At 38.4% G+C, this 23,369-nt stretch overlaps 1 protein-coding gene across 6 annotated transcripts in view; it reads right to left on the bottom strand.

The window, feature by feature from the left end:
- Window positions 1–23,369, bottom strand: part of LRIG2 (leucine rich repeats and immunoglobulin like domains 2) — a 162,877-nt gene that overhangs the window by 28,721 nt on the left and 110,787 nt on the right. For 5 of the 6 annotated variants that reach the window (XM_042998214.1, XM_042998216.1, XM_042998215.1 and 2 more), the window contains 5 exons: window positions 2,916–2,981; window positions 1,302–1,376; window positions 995–1,129; window positions 350–493; window positions 89–232 (listed from right to left, as the gene is read on the bottom strand). In XM_042998214.1, coding sequence (XP_042854148.1) covers window positions 89–232; window positions 350–493; window positions 995–1,129; window positions 1,302–1,376; window positions 2,916–2,981 — 564 coding nt within the window. Of the gene's footprint in view, window positions 1–88; window positions 233–349; window positions 494–994; window positions 1,130–1,301; window positions 1,377–2,915; window positions 2,982–8,882; window positions 9,136–23,369 lie in introns of those variants that run through there. The other variant, XM_042998218.1, reaches the window with a different exon arrangement.

Raw genomic sequence — 23,369 nt, 5'->3', positions numbered from 1 at the left:
TAAAGCAACGATCTTAGCCATTGGGCACTGACAAGTCCCAGTCAGACTCCTTTCCTAACAAGATTCTATTCCAGTTCACAGTACTTACAATTCTTCCATGTTATCCAAGCCAAAAAAAGCTCCATCCTTAAGTTTGCTAATACCATTCCGCTGCATCTTCAAAGACCTTAAGGAGTCAAGCCCTTGGAATGTCAGACCTTCTATCACCTTAATCTTGTTTCTTTTAAGTTCCCTTTAATAAAAATTGTGTAACAGTCAGACCTTTGGTTTGCTGATTTGCTCTAATAATAATTAAAATAATTTAAAAGAAAAGACAACCTTCTTAAAACCCATCTGTTTAGTTACTCACAAGAACTGGAGGTGAGGTAGCTTGAAGATCTTGGGTGGAATCATGCTGATTCTGTTCCTGTTTAACTTTACCACTAGTAAGGAACTAGATAAATTATCAAAGCAACCAGCCTCCAAGATGGTTATCCTATTATTACTCAAATTCCTAAAATAAACAAAAGAACAAAAAAATTTAGTGCAATGGAACATTCTACCACCTGACAGCTACCTGAAGTCTATGACGACACCCAGCTCTACCACTTAGCAACTATACACAACTTTACAAATCATTTAACTGCTTTGTTTATGCAAGTGCAAAATAAGAATACCAACTTCATTTAGGTTCAAATGGTATGTATGAATACGCTTTGTAAAGTGTAAAACACTATCGCACATGTTAATTATCATTGTATAGGATAAACCACTATTTAACAAACCACTGCTATTTACCTTTTATAAAACTGTTTAGTAAAACACAATCCAGAATTAAATCTCAAAAATTAACCTGCATACTTAATATTTCCTGATAAGAGAAATAACAACAACCTCAAAAAACTGCCCCTAGGTTTGTTTCACATAAGCATATCAAAATCACAATAAATAACAGACATCTCTGGGAAGATAACTATCAATACATAAACATGCACTTTAAAATAAATCTACTTACAGGTATTTAAGCTGCATTCGAGGAAATGAAGATGTCTTGATTTCTGATATTATATTTGAACTGAGATCTAAATTCTCGAGAGCAGGGTAAAACTGAAACGCCTCTGCATTTATTTCTGGGATTAAATTATGGATTCTATTAAAAAAAAAAAAAAAAAAAAAAAAAAAAGACTGTAATGAAGCGACTGACAGAGACCTACCCCAGACCACAAGGATGTTAAATAATCAGGATCGACAAAAAAGCTACCTAAAACAAACATTCTAAAACTGTACTATTTATAATTTAAAAGATCTGAAATCTTACTTACAATGAGAGTTGAGTAATATTAGAGGTTGGTTCTCCAAAATATGGGATTTCTGTTAGCTCATTATAATTCATTTTCCTAGGCAAGGGGGAAAAACAGATTTAAAAGTTTAGAGAGGGAAATGTTGCCTGTTGAGTTCTGGTTTCTGGCTAATAATTATTCTTCAGGATAGGTGCCAAATTTAAAAAGGCCTATGACTCAGAATGAGATAGATTTAATGCATTATGCTGAGAAACTAAAGATTTTAATAAGAAATGCTTTTTCATGGTGTAGATCTATGATTGATACCAATATTTTGCACATGAAGTATTTTTAATCCCAGCAACATCCTTGAATTACATTTCTGACAGCTAATTTCAGTCTTCCTTAAAGAAGAAATAACTAAACCATCCATATCTTTTTATACATCTATTTATAAGATAAAAGCTTTAATTAAGTAAATTTTTAAAATACACACACATGTTTCTTGATATTACTCACAGTTAGAGAGGGTTGCTTGGGACCATGGATGAATCTGCCCACTGAGATATGGACCCTATCATTCATTAATTTTACAGATGACGTGACATGTCACGATCTGATCCTAGCAGCTCTTTAAACATATGGTCTCCCATGTTTTAGTACACATCTAATATAATCACGTTACATTAATCTGGTTTTCAGTCACTGAACAACCTCAATAATCTAGAATACAAAGAAACCAGAAGTAAAAGGCCTCCAAGAAACAAGGTGAAGTTACAAAATTGACGCGTTTTCAGGACTTTCTTCAGGGCCTATTCTTTCAGCTCATAAGCTTGTCAACTGTTTATTCCGTGCACAGCAGATCAGAACCAGTGAACGGGGCGGGGAAGCAGAGAATGCAAGGACAATGACAACATGAACAAGTTATCCCAGTCAGAAACAAATTAAACTGATAATATCATTTTAGAAAATTCCCTCCAAAAAATACATAATAATACATTTCAATATTAAAGGAAAAACTTCAGTGAAGTAGAAAATGAAACTATCATTAAGAGACTCTTGGATACTGAGGAACAAACTGAGGGTGGATGTGGGTGGGAGAGAGGGGAAAGTGGGTGATGGGCACTGAGGAGGGCACCTGTTGGGATGAGCAATGGATGTTGTATGGAAACCAATCTGTCAATAAATTATATTTAAAAAAAAGAAAATGAAACTATATTAACCACCACATTACAGACAACAAAAAAAAATACTGTATTTCACGTAAATCTACTTTAGACATGATGCCTCCATCTTGGACAAGTCAAGACATAAAAAAGTTTACACAATAGAGCGTTTCACTAGCTCAAATTGGCAAAAAAACAAGCAAAACATATTTACTCTGAAGAGGGGAAAAAAATCTTATTTTTGGTCCCAAGAAAGTAGATAGAATAATATTTCTACACAGTTTGCAACTAATCACCAACCTCTGGCACGATGTCCAGAGTCAGAAATAGTAGCAAAGCCAAAGACAACAGTTTAGGTTTTTAAACAACGTCTTTTAAATTTTTTCCCTCAATTTTTTGATAGCATTTCTGGATTGAACATCCTCAAATGCATAATTCACCATCAAATTTAAGAGTTTAATAAATATTTAAACAAATAAAAATAACTTACACTTCTTGTAATGTTTGAGACTCCAAGCTGATGTTCCAGTTAGACAACCGATTATGACTCAAATCCCTAATGGAGGACAAAAGATCATTCTTAGTTTAGTGTTGGAAAACAGACTTCAAGGGGCGGGGACTAAAACAATCTAAAAGCCCTATCAAATGTGAATTTTAATACACAAAAAAAGAAAAAATGGTTCTAAGGGATGAATAAATATCTAGATTTCAAAACAGCTATTTTACATTTCACTTTTATGAGCTTTTTATTTATTTTATTTTTTAAAGTTTATTTAGAGAGACAGAGTATGAATGGGAGAGGGGCAGAAAGAGACACACACACACACACACACACACACACACACACACACACACACAGAATCTGAAGCAGGCTCCAGCCTCTGAGCTGTCAGCACAGAGCCTGACATGGGGCTCGAACTCATGAACCGTGAGATCATGACCTGAGCCAAAGCTGGATGCCCAACTGTCATTTTTATGAGTTTTTTAATAAGTTACTAGGGAATACATTCACATGGTTCAATAATCAAAAAGTATAAAAGGAAATACAGTAAGTCTCCCACCCTGTCATCGGCCATACAATTTTCCTCCCCAACAGCAACAAATGAAAATATACCATTTCTTGTGCAGCCTGTCAAATATTCTATGCACGTACTAGCAAAATTTTATAAAACTGGTGGAATAATTTACACAGTAATGTGCCCTTACTTTTTTCACATAACAATGTATCTTGTAGACAGATCATTCCACAACAGTATTATAGAGTCCCTTCATCCCTTTTAGTGATTATCTTCTACTTTCTTATAATGGACTATACTTTATATATTTTTGAAAGAAAAAATATACTTTCTTTAAAGTAACATAATATGAATATATAATTTGCATAATAAATATTATAATATGTAATAATATACTACATTATACTTTAGGTGTAAATAAAAGAAGATTGACTTTACAAACAAGATAGTGAGCTTCTATATGAGAAATGAGGTTGGTCATATCCTTGACAGAGATACGGTCTTCCTAAAAAAAGCAATCTAACTTCAGGGAATAAAAATTCATCTCTAAATTATGTTGATGACGATGACTGTTAGTGGTGGCAGTGGCTAACATTTATTAAGTGGTAGGCACTCTCCTATGTATTTTATACATATTAACTGCCTAAAAATCCACACAACAACCTTATGAGGCAAATCCTTTTACAATTCTCACTTGCCCTAGACAGAAACAGGCAGATAAATAATTTGTCAATCCAAGGTCATACAACTAATCAGTGAGGAAGCCATAAACTTGAGATTCCATCTCACTTCTAGCACGTGGTTTGTTAGATATAGCGGAGATTTCGCTGAAATTAGTCAGGAGTCTAAATATTTAAATAGGCTTTAAAAATTCACCTTGATGCTTCCTGGCATCTTTACAGGGCTGAAGTGGAATCCAGCCCACTCAAGCTGTCTGCCCAAGAGATGTATTATACATTACAATATGGCTAGCAATAGGGACACACTAGAGAAACATTACAGATCACTTTATCTCACTGTGCCACCACAGGGAGTTGACAGATGCATGCAGGTTTGAATGTCTCTATCACAGCAGAACAATTGGTTCACAGCTAGATCCGTGTCTGTCCATATGTAAAATTTCAGCCACTTTCACTTAGGAGCTTAATTCACACATAACATAACTAAGCCTAGATGAAGCCATCACTTTTCCACAACAGTTCTAAAACCTTTATTCCAAGGTAACTGGCTGGCATCAGATATCAGCTGAAGGACACTCATGACTAGAGGTGTGTGCTGGGAAACGTGAGAGAAAAATAGGAATTTGCTCCACATAAAAACCTTGTATTTGGATACTTTCATCCAATTCACACTTGCGACTGAACAACAAACACTGAATTTTACACAAAAGATATTTACTGTGGCATTTCAACTAAAGAAGAAATTCAGCTCTTCTAATTTAAGTTAGATAGTCCACTTTCTGCTTCAACATGGTTGGTCTGGCAAGTAGAGAGCGAGTACCATCTGTGTAGCAGGCTAGCACAGTGTGATTTAGTTCCATATCTCATGCTTGCTGAAATTTAATTTTTTCCCTTTCATAGATTAAGAGCTTTCATTTTATTTTTTTTTTTTAATGTTTATTCATTTTTGACAGAGAGAGAGGCAGAGAATGAGCAGGGGAGAGGCAGAGAGAGAGGGAGACACAGAATCCGAAGCAGGCTCCAGGCTCCAAGATGTCAGCACAGAGCCTGACACGGGGCTTTAACTCACAGACCGCGAGATCACGACCTGAGCTGAGGTCGGACGCTCAACCGACTGAGCCACCCAAGTGCCCCAAGAGCTTTCATTTTAACCATACCCGTGCTTCCAAGGCCTTCCCAAACCCTAATCTCTCTGGCAATGTAACTCTTGACTGTATTCATCTCCTGCAGTTCTCTCATCGAAGTCAATGACAACCAGATAATCGCTTTTAAAGGAAACCATAATTTAAAAAATCTAAAGCAATCGAGTTAACCCAACTTACAGATGGCATAAACTATTTTGTATTAAGTATCAGTGAAAACTGTCCAGTGTCTCTAATGGGGGAAAGATTAATTTTCTCTATCTCTTTGAAGAACTTCTAAAGGCTTTTAAATTTTTTTTTTAATGTTTTATTTGTTTTTGAGAGAGAGAGAGAGCGAGCACGAGACAGGGAGGGGCAGAGAGAAAGGGAGAGACAGAATTCAAAGCAGTCTTTAGGCTCCGAGCTGCCAGCACAGAGCCTGATGCGGGGCTCAAACCCAACCGTGAGATCATGATCTGAGCCAAAGTCGATCAGTCAACCGACTGGGCCACCCAGGTGCCCCAACCTCTAAAGGCTTTTTGATAGAATCCAAAGGATACCTGAAATACTCTGGAGCCTCCCTAGAGGACAATGCTATCTTAAGAATATACACCTCAGATGCCACAAGTGCACTGGCATGGCGCTCGCTAGGGGTGTTGCCTTGCAGAACAGATTGCCTGGGCCCGCAAAAGGATTAATATGCCTTTCTTTGGCTAGAGATTTACAACACTGGCCCTCAATGGAGGAAAAGAAAAAAGAAACAGCTAATTCAAAACCCAAACTCCTATTTTATGGATGTCTGAGCCATGTTCAGACCGTGGTTCTTTGTGTAGGCTGTTCAACTGTGTTGTGCCAGCCAACAGGAGGAAAGGCCAGACTCACAGAAGGGTGTTCATTTAGAAGAAAGCAACACTAATGATCCACAAAACCTCCGGAACTTGTGTTATATCGCCAAAAGCCTAATCAGTTCAGTATTTCCAGTTAATCTACCAAAATAGTGTTTTAATTCTGTGAGATATACACTAGTGATATCCTATTTTGGTGTCAGTTTTTCAATAAAGTTTTGATTATGGATAAAAAAAAAGAATATATGCCTCAGAGGTCAGAACCCCATAATGAGGCTCTGTGGACCCCTTCTGTGACAAATCCACATTAGGTGGAAGTTTAAAAACACTAACAGTGAACTACAATACACTCCTAAAATAGTGCTAGCATTGAAAACAACTACAGTAGTTCCCCCAACCCCCTTATCCACGGTGTGGCTTTTTGTGACTTCAGGTGTTCACAGTCACCCAGGATCTGGAAGCAGATGATCCTAACACTATGCTGCAAATGCCTGCATCGTTCACCTCACTTCATTTCATCATGCAGGCATTTTATCATCCCACAGCATCATAAGAAGGGTGAGTACAGCACAGTGTTTTGAGAGAGACTGCATTCATTTAACTCTTATTATAGTATATTGTTATAACTGTTTTGTTATTATTGCTGTTAATGCCTTACTGTGCCTAATTTATAAATTTTACCATAGGTGTGTATGTGTAAGAAAAAACATGGTAATATATATAGGGTTCAGTGCTATCCATGGTTTCAGGCAACCACTGGGGGTCTTGGAATGTATCTCCCATGAATAAGGGGGGAGGGGGACTACTATAGTGTGAATCAGTATAACTTTAAGTTATCAAAATACCAGCTGTCTGACTAGAATTATATGGATTGATCTGCTCATCGGGTACCATGTGCCAGGCACTGTGCTAAATGCTAGGGTTACAAGCTGTCAACTTTAGCAACCTTTTTGTCTTTTTTGAAAGCAACATTGATAGTACTCAGGTGCAGTCACTGGAGAACTAAAGATAGATTTAACATCAACTTAACCCTTCCCCCTCTTCCCTGGAAATGGGCAAATTCTTTTATACCTAAATTTCACTCTGGAATTTAATCATGACATGTGAATATGGGAATGCATAGACACATGCTTTCCATAACCATGCCTTTCCTATTTCTTTTTGTAAAGTACTCCAGGGGCGCTTGGGTGGTTCAGGTGGTTATGTGTCCAACTTCAGCTCAGGTCATGATCTCACGGTTCATGGGTTCGAGCCCCAGGTCGGGCTCTGTGCTGACAGCTCAGAGCCTGGACCCTGCTTCGGATTCTGTGTCTCCCTCTCTCTCTCTGCCCTCCCCCACTCAAGCTCTGTCTCTGTCTCAAAAATAAATGCTTTTTAAAAATTAAAAAAAATAATAAAGTACTCCAAAACAGCTGAAGACTAAAATTGAAAGACTTCTATTATCAGATATAAAACTCCTAGATTATGAATTTGAATGATTTTTTAAAGTTTCTCATCATCATTCCCAGTGGCCAATCATTAATTCCATTTAGTCTGGATAATAAGCTAATGCTAGTGTTAGGCTTTTTTTTTTTAAAGTGGTAGTCCTGAAATGAAGAAGTATCTTTCAAAAATTTTCACTTTGAATATCCCTAAGATGAACCTGAAGTAATCTAATGCTTGATAAATATAACCTAAAGAGTCTAGCTTTGTAATAGCCAATTATCTTTCCTTTATTTTTAAACACCACTAATATCTGAATATTTATGGATACGATGTTTGGAGAGTAAAGGTCTCACAGAAGGCCTTATCTCAATGTTGTCAACTCAGCTCCCACTCATGCCAATTTACAGGGATGTAGCTGTAATAAGTGATGAATTATTAAAGTTCTTGATATCATGTGGAGCCAGAGGTGCCATTAATGTAGTCGTTTAGTACCATCAGGGTGTAAATAATTTATAGAATGTACAGAGCAATCACAATGCTCTGAGGAGGAAATTAAGGTCTGCAAGGCAATTGCAAAAAAATCCTGCAGCATCAGAGATGCACAGGTTCTCTTCTGCCCAGTCACATGTGTACACTTCTGAGTCATCATCAATCTTTTTTGTTTTTGAGAATCTGCAGCACTAATAGGCTATGCTGTGAACTTCAGCAACAACAATGCTTTAAAAGTGAAAAGGGCCCTTCACTGAAATTAAAAGGATACATCATATCCACTAGTTTGGGTATGACAATGCCACACGGATTTTATCCAGCAAAATTTGCCCTTTTGTGAATGGAAATCACTGTCTTGCTGATTAAAGTATATCTAGCATAATTTATTTTTAAAAATAATACTCAGGATTGACATTACAATCAATCACCATACTGGTTTTAAACAAGTTGATGGCCTTGAGTACTCCTGGAGTATACGAAAGACAAGGATTCCAAAACAACTCTTAAAATTCTGTCTGCTTGTAGGTTTTTCTTCTACTACTACCAGCGTTACACCAAAAGCTATTCCTTCTTGGAACTGTCGGCTTTCTTGTCTGTAACGGTGCTACCTGTGGTTTTTCTAATTCATTGCTTCTAATCAACTGTCATAGGTAGGAAACCCCAATGCATGTTAGAACTATCTGAAATGGGAGTAAATGAGATCTGAGTGAGAGTCTGAGCAGCTCCGTTTATGAAGAAATGCTTCCTGGAAGCATTTTGGTTTTTTGGTTGAACCAGAGATGGCTAGAGATGTTGGGTAAATTATCTTTAGCATAAATGAGATTTTATTATAGCATGAAGCATAATGCAATTCCAAATTAAATAGTCTATCCTTCACTTACATCACTTATTCGTAATATAATGTATATGAATCCAAAAAGTTGGAGGTGGTAAGAAGATGGCAGCATTCATTTCAAGAATCAGAGGCATGTTTTGTTTTCTTCCATTATCTTTTGCTGGATTCTTAATGACTGAAAATGTCGCTTCACTGGAAGGAATACAATTTTAGTATATGTGCTACCGAAGCAAGCACCCATTGGAAGGAATACAACAAAAAACCAGGAAATATGAATTCTACAGTTACACTTAGGAACAGAGTTTCCATGTGCCCAGTTCTGGGCCCCTGGGCAAGGCATTCAACCTGTCTAATCTTCAGTCTCTTCTACATTTAACTGTACCAAACTCACCCAACTGCTCAGATTTAAAAAAAAAATTATATATATAAAATGCTTAGAAGACAAATGAGCATGTATATAGTAAGCTACTACTGGATGGTCCAGCATTATCACTTTTTCTGAGTATTTATGTATTTTATACACAGATATAATCCACTTCCCAAGCCAATTAATTAATTGGAACTACTCCCCTACATTAACTTAAAAGTAGTAAACTAAATATTGCTTATGAGCTCCAATTTTAAACTTTTTTTTAAATGTTTATTTTTGAGAGAGAGAGAGAGCATGAGCAGGGGAGGGGCAGAGAGAGAGGGAGACACAGATTCCAAAGCAGGTTCCAGGATCTGAGCTGTCAGCATAGAGCCTGATGTGGGGTTTGAACTCAGGAACCGTGAGATCATGACCTGAGCCAAAGTCGGACACTGAACCACCCAGGCACCTAACTCAAATTTTATGAGAAAGATTCCAATAACAAGGCAGTCCACCAAAGGTTTGGTCAAGTTATTGAAATACATACCTATATCACAAGATTTGATGTTTTACAATAACCCAGTGATCTTTGGATCTATTCTATATATAGACACATAATTATGAAGAGATATCTACCAGGAACTTATTAGAAAAGCAAAATCATAAAATAAAAAGAAACCTAAATATTTATCAAAATGGGATCACTAAAATAACTTATGAAAGTTCCATACAACAGTTATTTCTGCAGCAATAACACATTTATTTATGCATGGTACACTATATGGCTTCCTTCATGTGTGTGCATACATATGTGGACACATTTAAAAAAAAAAGAAAAAAGATATATATATGCGTAGAACTTTGAGAAGTATACCCAAGAAACAGTTGACAGTGGGTTTTCCTTAGGTGGGACAAAGGAACTGTTATTTTTCCACTTTATATGCTTTAACAGTTTACTATGGGAAAATATTGTCTAAAATTAAACTCACAAAATCTATCTTCAACCGCGGTGCCTGGGTGGCTCAGTCAGTTAAGTGTACGACTTCGGCTCAGGTCATGATCTCACAGTTGAGTTTGAGCCCCAAGTCAAGCTCTGTGCTAACAGTGTGGAGCCTTAAACCCGCTTATTCTGTGTCTTCCTCTCTCTCTGCCCCTCTCCCACGTGCTCTCTCTCTCAAAAATAAAATAAAAACATTAATAATTTAAAAAAAAAAATCTATCTTCAACCAAGAATGTAACTAGGAAAGATTTTAATTGTTACTCTTCTAAGAAATTAGAATTCTTCCTACAGAATGTTTTTCAGAATAACACCCTAAATTGACCAAATTAGGCTAATTACAAACTGGACAAAAGGAAAAAAAAAAACAAAAACTAGATGTTTTCTTGTATTCCTAATCAGTAATATACCTCAGAAAGATAGTGGAAAATGCAAACATACTAGACTTAAGTTTTTGGACTGATTTATGAAACACTAAACTCCACTGCAGAACCCAGTGAGCAGGTAAAATTTAAGCAAGCAGCACAAAACCATTGCATACTAATAAAATAATAATTCAGCAATTGAAGAACAAATGCTGTTGCTTAGACATGAAAATATATAGAAAGCTACGCATTTTCCATCATCATTAGTAAGCATTTTCTGGGTATAACTGGGTTCACATCTTTATATCAGATTATTTATGCATTATTGGTGTTATAAAGATTTTTAGGAGTGAATGGATATTAAAACAAGTTATCTTATCATTTACATCATTGATAGAAAAGGAAGGTCTAACCAAAGCCAAGCATTGGCTGGGTTTTTCATTATTAATGTAATCCATCATTCCTTAACATCCACCTAGCTTAACCTGGCACAAAGTCTAGTATCTCCTCAAATAAGCATATCGACGCTCTGGGTTGGTTATGCTTTTCTTGCAGCAACCTGACAAGATTTTGATTATATAAGCAAGACATAATAGTGATTTTGCAAACAGATGTGTGAAAAATAAAAATGTAAGAGAAACCCAAAGCTAAGAAGTATTGTTACACATTTATTTATGCCACACTTCACTGATGTTGCACTATTTATGATTTAACTTTAAAACTGCTAATCACCATTAGTTATTCTGATAGTTATTTCTACAGTTGTTTGTTAAAATGACATAAGTTCTTTCTGGGGGAAAAACTGGGGAAGGACAAGGAAAGGAGAAAGGTAAAAAAAAAAAAAAAAAAAAAAAAAGCACGCACTTTAAAAAAAAAAAAAAAAGGCTTATAGCAAGGTAAAACTTGTATTAACTATTCTGCTCCTCTGGTTTTTGTCCCAAACATAAAATTAAAAATTTAGGTGGGATCTAGTTACTTAAATTGATTTTTTATTTGCATGAGCTGAACATCTTAACATTTTTGATGACTGGAATATTACAGAATAAACCAGGTAAGTCACTTACTTTGGAAAGGAAAAGAAAATAGTGCATAAGAATGCTGCATAAGATTCCAGATTTTTTAAAAAATATTTTTGTTACACTTTTAATAGGATGTGTTTTCTCTGCTAAATGCCAGTTTTCCATTAGTATTTAAGGACCTTTAAAACATAAAATGTACCATATAAAATGTCATGGACCAAAGATGAGGGAAATGTATTTTCTAGCATCAGGATTCTTTGAATATCCATGTGCAGACTATATATGTTGTGTATTAAGAAAAGCAAAATATTTTTAATATATTAAAACATAAGCAGGACAATATTCCCTATTAAAATGTAAGTGTCCTCCAAAGCATAAAGGACTTCTAAAGAATTAAGCACAGATCTCAATTAACATTCAATAAGCAACAACTGCCCATGGTTCAGTACTTCTCTACCACTGCTGCAGCATCATCAGAGAAGACCCTAACATACTGATGCTAGGGTCTCACCCCAGACCAATCAAATCAGAATCACTGGGGTGTGGGGCTCAAGTAACAGTATTTTGTAAAAGCTCCCCAAGTGACAGTCAGCCCTGAGAATGATTGCACTCATCCAGAAATCTAATACACCAAAATCTGTGGCCAGAGGATGCTCTGTTGAGATTCTTTCAATTCTTTCCCTTTTCTTGAGCCTATAATAAACCTGTCAACAAAGATTTGACACCCACCATTTGCCAGGCAACACGCTAAGCAAACATGAACAAAACAGACATTTTGGGAGTTTATATGATCCCTCTTGGAGTTTACAGGATCACCTTGAAGTCTCACTGACACCCAGATGCCACTAAATTGTATTTACTATCAAGATGAAATTCCTATAAAATAAATTCCTATTTGTAACACAGGAAGGAAGGATAAAAGGGGTAAAGGAAGTTATGGATGCTTTTATTTCTATTTAATACATTTGTTTTGCTTTTTTTTTTTTAAATTGAAATCCAAGTTAGTTAACATATAGTGTAATAACAATTTCAGGAATAGAACTTAGTGATTCATGACTTAACACATCACCCAGAGCTAATCCCAACAAGCGTACTCCTTAATGCCCCTAGCCCATTTAACCCATCCCCCCCACCCAACACGCCACCAGCAACCCTCAGGTTGTTCTCCATATTTAAGAGTCTCTTATGGTTTCTCTCCCTCTTGTTTTTATCTTATTTTTGCTTCCCTTCCCTATGTTCATCTATTTTGTTTCTTAAATTCCACATATGAGTGAAGTCATATTAGTCTTTCTCTGACTTATTTTGCTTGGCATAATATACCCTCTAGTTCCAACCACATTGTTGCAAATCGCAAGTATTCATTCTTTTTGATTGCCAAGTAATATTCCAATGTGTGTGTGTAGACACGCGTGCGCGCGCGCGCGCGCACACACACACACACACACACATCACATCTTCTTCATCCAGTCATCAGTCGATGGACATTTGGGCTCTTTTTATACTTTGGCTATTGTCGACAGCACTGCTATAAACATTGGGGTGCATATGTCCCTTCAAATCAGCATTTTTGTATCCTTTGGACAAATACCCAGTAGTGCAATTTCTGGGTTGTAGGGTAGTTCTATTTTTAACTTTTTGAGGAACCTCCATACTGTTTTCCAAAGTGGCTGCAGTGTTTTCCAGTTTACATCCCCATCAGCAGTGCCAAAGAGATCCTCTTTCTCTGCATCCTTACCATTATCTGTTGTTGCCTGAGTTGTTAATGTTAGCCATTCTGACAAGTGTGAGGTGGTATCTCATTGTGGTTTTGATTTGTATTTCCCTGATGATGAGTGATGTGGAGCTTCTTTTCATGTGTGTGTTAGCCATCTGGATGTCTTCTTTGGAAAAGTGTCTATTCATGTCTTTCACCCATTTCCTCACTGGATTATTTGTTTTTTGAGTGTTTAGTTTGATAAGGTCTTTACAGATTTTGGATACTAGCCCTTTTCTTGATATGTCACTTGCAAATAACTTCTCCTATCCCATTGGTTGCGTTTTAGTTTTGCTGACTGTTTCCCTCTCTGTGCAGAAGATTTTACCTCAATCCCAATAGTTCATTTTTGCTTTTGTTTCTCTTGCCTCCAGAGACATGTCAAGTAAGAAATTGCTGCAGCTGAGGTCAAAGAGGTTGTTGCCTGCTTTCTCCTTAAGGATTTTGATGGCTTCCTGTCTTACGTTTAGGTCTTTCATCCATTGAGTTTACTTTTGTGTATGGTGTAAGAGAGTGGTCCAGGTTCATTCTTCTGCATGTCACTGTCCAGTTTTCTCAGCACCATTTGCTGAAGAGACTCTTTTTTCCTGGATATTCTTTCCTGCTTTGTCAAAGATTAGTTGGCTATACATTTGTGGGTCTATTTCTGAGTTCTCTATTCTGTTCCATTGACATAAGTGTCTGTTTTTGTGCCAGTACCACACTGTTTTGATGATTACGGCTTTGTAATACAGCCTGAAGTCTGGAATTGTAATGCCTCCAGGTTTTCTTTTTCAGGATTGCTTTGGCTATTTTGGGTCTTTTCTGGTCCCATACAAATTTTATAATTGTTTGTTCTAGCTCTGTGAAGAATGCTGGTGTTATTTTCATAGGGACTGCACATTTGTTTTGCTTTTTAAAAAATGAGTATATATGCCCTTTTATAATTTATGTATGCTTTTAAAAAAATTTTTATTTTGAGAGAGCGAGAAAGAAAGCGAGAACGTGCGTGAACAGGGGAGAAGGGCCAGGGGGAGGGGGCAGAGGAAGAGAGGCTCCATGCTCAGCACTGAGCCTGATGCGGGGCTCAATCCCATGATCCTGAACTGAGATCATGGCCTGAGCCGAAATCAAGAGTCAGACACTCAACTGAATGAGCGACCCAGACGCCCCTATGTAAGCTTTTTAAAATAAGATTTTTTTTTTCAAGATTTTACTTTTAGGTAATCTCTACACCCAACATGGGGCTCAAACTTACAACCCTAAGATCAAGAGTCACAAGCTCCACCAACTGAGCCAGCCAGGTACCCCAAATAAGATTTTAAATTTATTCACTTATTTGGAGAGAGCACACACGCATGAGCACAAGCAGGAGAGACAGAGAGAGAGAGAAAGAGAGAGAATCCCAAGCAGGTTTTGCACCATCAGGGCAGAGCCCAAACTCAATGCTGGGCTCAACTCATGAATCGTGAGATGATGTCCTGAGCCAAAACCAAGAGCCAGATGTTCAACAGACTAAGCCATCCAGGTGCCCCACCCCCACCCAAACCAGGATTTTCAAAATCAATTTGTAGTTACATGCAGCAAGAAATATTAGTTAATTCTTGGATAATCCTTGGCTACATAATTTCACTGGGGAGGACTGGGATTTGGGCTGGGGTACGAGAGCCCATAGCAAAGCTAATGACCCTAGGTTTCTTTCCTTTTTGCAGTAAAGAAGTAAATCCCTTAACTATTGTTTCCATGCCCAGCAAGATCTTATCTGAAAGGGCAAAGGTTGAAGGTAAAAATCCTTAGGGGTTTACTAAGCACGCTATCACTCTTCTTTCCAAGTGGTTCTGACATCTAAAATTAAGTGCCACTCAGGGCAAGGCAAGCACTGGAGGCCAAGTTAATTAAGAGAAACAGACTACACAAAGAAAACTAATTAAAGCAATACCACTTTCCCCCTACCAAGTTATCAAAAACAAAACTTTTAATAATAATCAATGCTAGATAAAGTGTGTTAAGACAGGCACTTTCAGGGGGACCTGGGCGGCTCAGTCGGTTAAGTGTCCGACTTCGGCTCAGGTCGTGATCTCGTGGTTTGTGAGTTTGAGTCCTGCATCGGGCTCTGTGCTGACAGCACAGAGCCTGGAGCCTGCTTTGGATTCTGTGTCTCCCCCTCTCTCTGCCCCTCCCATGCTCATGCTTGCTCTGTGTCTGTCTCTAAATAATAAATGTTTAAAAAAAAAAAAAGGACAGGCACTTTCATAGTGCCAAAACAAGTTTAAATTATGCTGGGCTCAATGTAAAATATCAAGATAATTCAGGGTAGACCTGTGTTAACAACCAGTCCTAAATGATCTGTATCAGATATACATTAGTTCAGACATAAGGTTCTCTCATTGTAGGCTTTCTCACTTGGGTATCTTCTGAACTAATAAAAATGCCTTGAAGATCGCAAAAGATTTCATGGGATCACATCTGTTTGCCACTTCCCCAGACAGACCAAGATAAAAATGAAATATGTTAAATCTTTAGTACAATGAAAGAAAAGCATATTGTATAAGCTTTGAAATGATTTCTGGAAGTCAAACAATTCATTATAACAGTAGTATGCAAGCCAAGGACAATATATACTTGATTCTGGAAACACTATAGTAGTATATTCCCATCCCCCCAAAACGTACTTTAGGAATTTTCCAGCAGGTCTGTTTCTTTTGAAGAATAAAACTGGTGTTTCTCCTAGCGCCTAGAAAGACAGGGCATGTGAAAGACAAAATGCCTTTTGAAGTACCCCAACTCTAGAAACAGATGGCTGCTGTACAGGTAGGAATGAGGTTGTACAGGCTATTAAAAACTCCTCAAACCACAGCTGTAAACCATGACACTCTATGTGCTACTGATTATTCATTAATATTTAGTAAATATCTAATAGATGCTACAAAGTCCTATAAAAACAAAAATTATTTGTGCATGGAAAAAGTTTTTCTGAATTTTAGTACACTTACACAAAACACCTCAGACAGAGTAGGATGGGAGCTACAGTCAGTAGTAACTTAATGTGCCTATATTTAGAATTTTTCTCTTTTGGTAAAAAAAAAAAAAAAAGAAAAGAAAAGAAAGAAAGAAAAAAAAAGATGATGTTAAAATACAAATAATTAGCTAATACCCTGATTCATTCACAATGTTTCCTATAGAAAATGAGATGCCTTAAAAAGAAATCATCTAATAAGATATATAAAAGACTAGAGAAGCAAATGAGTAGACTGCTTTGAATTTATCCTGATCTACCTCCTCAGAGGGCAAAATCACACACTTTAATTCAATTACTTACTACATTCCTTCAACAAATGTTTTTGAGTACCTACTACTGCTGATCACTGTTCATCTACAGCAACGAACAAAAATCCACACCCTCATAATATTTACAATCTACTGAAAAGAAGACAAAGTAAAATATGTAGCATGTCAGAAGATGATGCCTGCTAAAGGCAAAAAGAGGGCCAAGGGAGTTGGGGCTGTCTCTGGGAGAGGAGAGATAACCTGAAGGTCCTGAGATTGTGGAGACTGGTGTAAACAAGAATCAAGGGCATAATGAGACTGGTGGTGATGGTCTCCTGGCAGACACTAGTTGTGGTGAGAATGTGACAGATAAGGGGAATGATGGGGTAGGGAATCTTTCCAGTTCTTTACTCCAAAGTGTAGACTTGGAACAGAGTGATATTATCCACAGCAAAAAGAGTTTCCTCTGATTTCTGACCTACGGAAGCCTAGAGGCCAAGAGAAGGAAGTTCTATCTGGGTTTGATCAGAGCAAACCAGGCTTCTTAAACCACTGCAGGCGGGGCGCCTGGGTGCCTCGGTCAGGCATCCCATTTCGGCTCAGGTTGTGATCTCAAGCCCCATGTCGGGCTCTGTGCTGACAGCTCAGAGCCTGGAGCCTAGTTTGGATTCTCCCCCACTTACATTCTGTCTCTCTCCCAAAAATAAATAAACATTAAAAAAAAAAAAATTAAACCACTGCAAGCTCAGTTTCATGACCTCTGTGTAAGAAGTATGGTGAGGGGCGCCTGGGTGGCTCAGTCAGTTGAGAGTCTGACTTTGGCTCAGGTCATGATCTCACAGTATGGGGTTGGAGCCCTGCATCAGTCTCTGTATGACAGCTCAGAGCCTGCAGCCTGCTTCAGATTCTGTGTCTCCCTATCTCTGCCCCTCCCCTGCTTGCTTGCTCACTCACTCTCTCTCTCTCTCTCTCTCTCTCTCTCTCAGAAATAAACATTAAAAAATTAAGAAAAAAATAGTATGGTGAAAAGTATCATGGACACAACAAAATGGATGGAGGAAGTGGAAAATAATGGATGATTGTAATAAATGAGGTAAATGAAGGACCTCAGAAGAAAGGAAATCACATCTGTACTTTTTAAAAGGACTCATTTTCGGTTTACCACCTTGTGGTTTAAAGCAATTAAAGTTCTTTTCACATTTCAGCTAGATTATACAACCAAAGAGTATCAAGTTACGTCAAAGTTATGGTCCTGCCTCTCATAGTTTTCTTCATAACATACAATGGAAGGTTGATAGTTCATTTTCAGAAAACATATGTACATCTGAAATGAGCTTAGGAGGCCCTCAAATCAACTCCCCTAACATATCACTTTCTAAAACCTAAAAATGTTTTCCAAAGAGTATCTTAATCCTTACCAGTATCACTATAAATGCAGAACAGAAGCATATTACAGATTACCTGCCCCTTTAGAAAGGAAGTATGAAGTACAGACAAAGCTATGCAGTTTTTCCTTGACATCACACAAGTTACTGATAGTGAGCTCAGGACCTTTGAAGGGATAAAGGATGGCTCCACCTGTTAACTAACAGTGAAAACATTTTGCCAATGTCACTTAACAGCAAGACACTGACCTTTGTGTAAATTTGGACTTCCTAGAATTATTCTACATAAGTTAATGTCCTCTTTGTATGCTAAAGAACTCATCAATTCACAACTATTCTCAAAGAACAAATGCAAACAAATCTTTTTTTTTTTTTAACGTTTATTTATTTTTGAGAGAGAGAGAGAGAGAGAGAGAGCACTGACACCAGTGCAACTGGGGGGGGGTCGGGGGGGGGGGGGAACAGAGGATTTGAAGCTGGATCTGCACTGACAGCAGTGAGCCCAATGTAGGGCTCGACTCGCGAACTGAGATCACGACCTGAGCTGAAGTCGGATGCTCAACCAACTGAGCCACCCAGGCGCCCCACACACAAATCTTAAAGTTGCTATAATGAGAACAGAAGAGACAAGAAAGAAACTATAATTAACTAAATACGTATGAAAACTCATTAATCTAATACAGCAGTGATTCCCTAATTCCCTAATACATGATAAAAGTTTTTACCAGTCCACAGTGAAATGAAAACTGTAAGGACAAGGTTACAAGTTTTCCATAACCTTGTTTTCCATTTTTCTTTAATGTACAGACTTGTCCTTATTTCTAAAATTATGTGATCCCTAATTTTGGGGGGCTGTCATGAAATGACCATGACAACAAATAACTGGAGGAGAGGAGGATTTTTTTTTTGTACTTTGTTGTTTTTTGGGGGTTTTTTTTTGTTTTTTTGTTTTTTTTTTGAGACTGTGCACCCACGAGCAGGGGAAGGGCAGAGGGGGAGGTCAAGGGCGAAGGGTGAGGGGCAAGGGACAGGGAGAGGGAATCTTTAATCAGGCTTCACGCCCAGTACAGAGCCCAATGCGGAGCTTGATCTCACAACTGTGAGATCATGACCTGAGCCGAAATCAAGAGTCAGATGCTCAGCTGACTGAGCCACCCAGGCACCCACAGGAAAGGGGTTCTAATGGTGTCACTTGGCAAAACAGAAGTTGACTAATACATCTGGTCCTCCAGTGTGTGTGTGTGTGTGTGTGTGTGTGTGTGTGTGTGTAAAATCGGAACAATGTAATACAGAGCTGAGCACCCATGGACAATCCAGTCAAATTTTATATTAACCAAATAAAATTTGAAAGAGTTTTTTTTTTTAAGAGTTTCTGATATAGAGAAGCATAAAGACAGTATCTAAATAGGTTTCTGTCTCAGAAAAACTCCATTCTCTCTTTGTCACACACACAATACTCCTGACACCAGATGTAGGATTTTTTTCCCCACACCAACCAATTTTCCAACACCAACTGGATGTCCCACAATTCAGTTCTGACATTCATGGGAGTTAGAGAAGACCCTACAAAAGTTCAGTCCCACAAGACTGCCCCCCACTTCAACCCCACAGCCAATCTTACTTCTCTGTAAGAAGTGTGGTGAAAATATCACAGATACAAACTCTAAGTACAAGTAGTAGATCCCCATAACTTCTATCCAGTTTGACTACAAATCCAAGGCTCCCATGATCCCATCTTTGGATACAACCATCTGCTAGAACAGCTTACAGAACTCAAGGAAGCAGGTTTACTGATTTATTATACAATACAGAATGTAGTAAAGAACACAGATTAACAGCCAGATAAAGAGATCCATAGGGTGAGATCCGGAAGGGTCGGTCTGGTGCAGGAGCTTCTGTCCCTGTGGAGCTGAGGTCTGGCACCCTCCCGGCACATAGATATATATGTTCACCACCCTAGAAGCTCTTCAAAGCTCATACTTTTAGAATTTTTATGGAATATTCATCACATGGGTATCACCAATTATTAACTCAACCTCTAGCCCTTCTTCCTTTCTAGGAGAATGGGAGTGGGGCTGAAAGTTCCAAGCTTCTAATCATGGCTTCTTGGTCTTCAGTATGGGGGATAACCCATACTGAAGCTATCCAAGAGCCCACCAAGAGCTGCCTCTCGATCAAAAGATACTCATATCACCCAGGAAATTCTAAGGGATTAACGAGCTCTGTGTCCAGAATCAGGGTCAAAGACCACGTATTAGAACACAAGATTCTCCCAGTGCTCTCATCACTTAGGAAAGGTTTTCAGGAGCTCTGTGCCACCAACCAGAGTGAGAGACCAATATATATATATTTTCTATTATTTCACAGCCCACCTTGGTCTCTGGCCACAGACCACCTTACAAGCAAAAAGATATACATCTCAAAAGATTGAGACACATTAGAATCCCGTTTAGTCATTAATAATTGCACTAGTCCAACATCATTATCATATGAAAATGCTTTCCAGGCAAGGCCACTCTGGCTTGCAAGCTTCCAATTTTGTCAGGTAACAAAAGCAGCAGTGGTGTTAGGCAAACACAGTTTCACCCTTTCAGGCATCTGGTATAACTGAGCTAAGAGATGATATTGTCTCTCACTCTGAGCCCCTTCTGAGGTGTTAACATTGGATTTTCCTCATTATACAATCCACTGATTCATTCCTTCACCCTCAGATACTACTGCCCCTTCTCTCCATTTATACTCAAACTCTTCTACCTTTGGAAGGGACATGAGGTTCAGCTACAGTGCTGATCTAGATTGCCAAGAGCAATAATATTCTAGCAGGTACCTCCCCCTCAGTCCACGCATTCAGTTATGAAAGGTTACACAGATGTAGAACCATTGGGCTATTTTTACCACCAAGCAATATAGTGGCATTCACCGTTAACCTCAATTTTGCCAGATGAGGCGAAGGCACAACCCACCCTACCAGGCCCTTAGGAATTCTAACCCAAGTTTAAGAATACAGTTTCTTGCTTAGGAATTATCACTTATTTTCAGAACTTTGTATCTGTAACACTGGTCCTATGACCAGTGTATCATGCACAAAAGAAAAAAGCTGAGGTGATGTGAGGAAGAAAGGAAAAGTAGAGACATTACACGAGGACACTCCTCTGTCGGTAAGAACTGCATACTCATCCTGGCATCCTTCACCACCCTCTCATCCCTTCAGATCTACCAGAAAAAGAGGACTCGATCCAGTGGTGCCGCTCCATCAGCCCTACCTCATGTTGAGCGAAAGCACAATCTCAGGAACTTATGTAAGCCATACGTTCAGGTCTTTATCTCCCATTTTAAACAACCAATGTTTTAACCGACCATTCAATTCTCTATTAAAGTAGTACTCTGAAAAGGATCTCTCTCTGCCCATTTGTTGGACATTATGGGTTGTGCATTCCTCGGTCTGAATAAATCATGGTTAGCCATCCAAACTGTTACAATTATCTTCTGTTCCTGTTCTTTTATAGTATCGTGAGCATTTGCATCTACTGTCAGAGAAGCCAAGCCCAGTCCAGAGTCTGTTCTACTCCTGGGTTACAGCATCAGTCTCATTTTCTGGCTATATTCAAGGCCTTCCCAACAGGAAATCTGCCACCTAGCCATCTAACAGTCTCTATTGTGCTTGCAGGTATAAAGTTCTTACCGGCATTTTGTGCCTCAGAAGGTACAAGGGGATTAGGTCTAGATTCATTTGTCTTTGCATTACTGCATATCCCATATCCACTTATGTCATGGCCCCAGGTGGTCACCTCAAGCTAGCGCACAGGGATATTTGCTTGTTGATTCCAGTCGCCTTACAAACCTGAAAGAGGGTTCTTCTGATGAGCATCGACATGTCCTACTTTAATGCACGCTTCAAATTCCCACAGCGATTTCCAGAAGGCTGTGCCCCATATGGGCAGTCCTTTAAGAGGCCAGGTTTCTATTGTTCTTCTGCCTAGCCATATGACCAAGCCTTTGGCTACTGCCTGTCAGTAAAAACCCAAACATAGGGGCTTTTGCCACTGTTCAATTTTTCCATTACTGCTAAGAAAACAGGATGCAATTCAGCCCACCAAGCTAATTTGTCTTTACCTTTTCCAATCAGAGTGGTGGCCTTCCAAACAGGATGGTGTCTGTTCACCTTGGAAATGCCACCCACAAACCAAGCAGCTCTTTGTTGGTCAGTTATAAGCTTATAGGACACTTGCCCAAGTGACAATAAAATCCAGCAGCTCCTCACACAGTTCCACAATCAGTCCTAGGGGAAAGAGGCTCCCTACTCTTGAGTATCTCCTCCTTGCATTTCCATTTTGTTACAGAACTCTTCTGGGCACTGCCTTACCTACTGAAGTGTTTACCCAACATTATGCAAGACATCATGAGTATTTCAGTTTTCAAGATTATTTTTATGACTTCTAGTCACAGTGGCTGTTTCAATTGCTGTCCAATGGTAAGCCAATAATTGCCCTTAAAGTGTGAATTTTCTAGTCCAAAGTCCAGTAAGTCACTGCTGGGAGGCACTCACAGGCTTTTGCCATAAGCCCCAGTCTATGGTACACTACAAAACACTATACACAGAGAATTTGCCCATACCAGCACTTCAACTTCTATTCTACATTGTGTGGCCTTGGGCAATCTTACTGGCTCCCATTTAACATATCCAAATTAATATTGAAGGGTGGATTTACACGACTTGTTTTACAGTAATAGATAGAAGAAACATCTGCCAGGCATATCTCCCTAATACAATCAGGAAAAAGCCTGTTCAAACACACCAATCAATTCTCTCACAAACTTTTACCTGACATTCCTACCTATAGTCTCCGTTAGGACCTTATTAATGGGTTTTGGTTTTACAATACTAGGAAAAGTGTTTCCCAAGCCAGAAATAACTCATTCCCATAAAACATTCAGGTAAAGGAGACACAACTTCTTTACAAAAAGCCTTGTTTAAACTTCCCAACTTCCATAATCCTATCAACCCTTGCATGGTTTTGTTCTCTCAACAGCATCAAGGCTTTATCAATGGGTTTTGGTATTTGGTACCACAGTACAAGAAGTTCCCGTATCAAGGTATCCTGGGAACTTTTCTTCCCCACCTCCTGATCATTTTACTCTTGTGCAAAAGGCGTTGGGTCTTGCCCAGGGGTTAAGCCAAAGGACCCTGACCCTTTGTCAATTTAATCTATCTAACCAATGCCCCAAGCAATTGCTGGTCACATTACTCACTATAATCTCTGCATTCAGATTTTTAAATTTCTCCAAACTGGGGAAAACAGAAAAGACTTGTTTGGGGCCCTTAAATGTTGGGGAGACCAGAAAGATGTCCCTTTAGGACTTTAGGTAGTATTGTACTAAAAACTTTGTTTTAACCCCATCAGTTGTCTGTTTTATTAAT

This window comes from Panthera tigris, chromosome C1 (genome assembly GCF_018350195.1).
Source record: "Panthera tigris isolate Pti1 chromosome C1, P.tigris_Pti1_mat1.1, whole genome shotgun sequence".
Taxonomy (NCBI): domain Eukaryota; kingdom Metazoa; phylum Chordata; class Mammalia; order Carnivora; family Felidae; genus Panthera; species Panthera tigris.
Note: the sequence above shows the minus strand (reverse complement) of the source record. Positions and strands in the feature narration are given on the sequence as shown.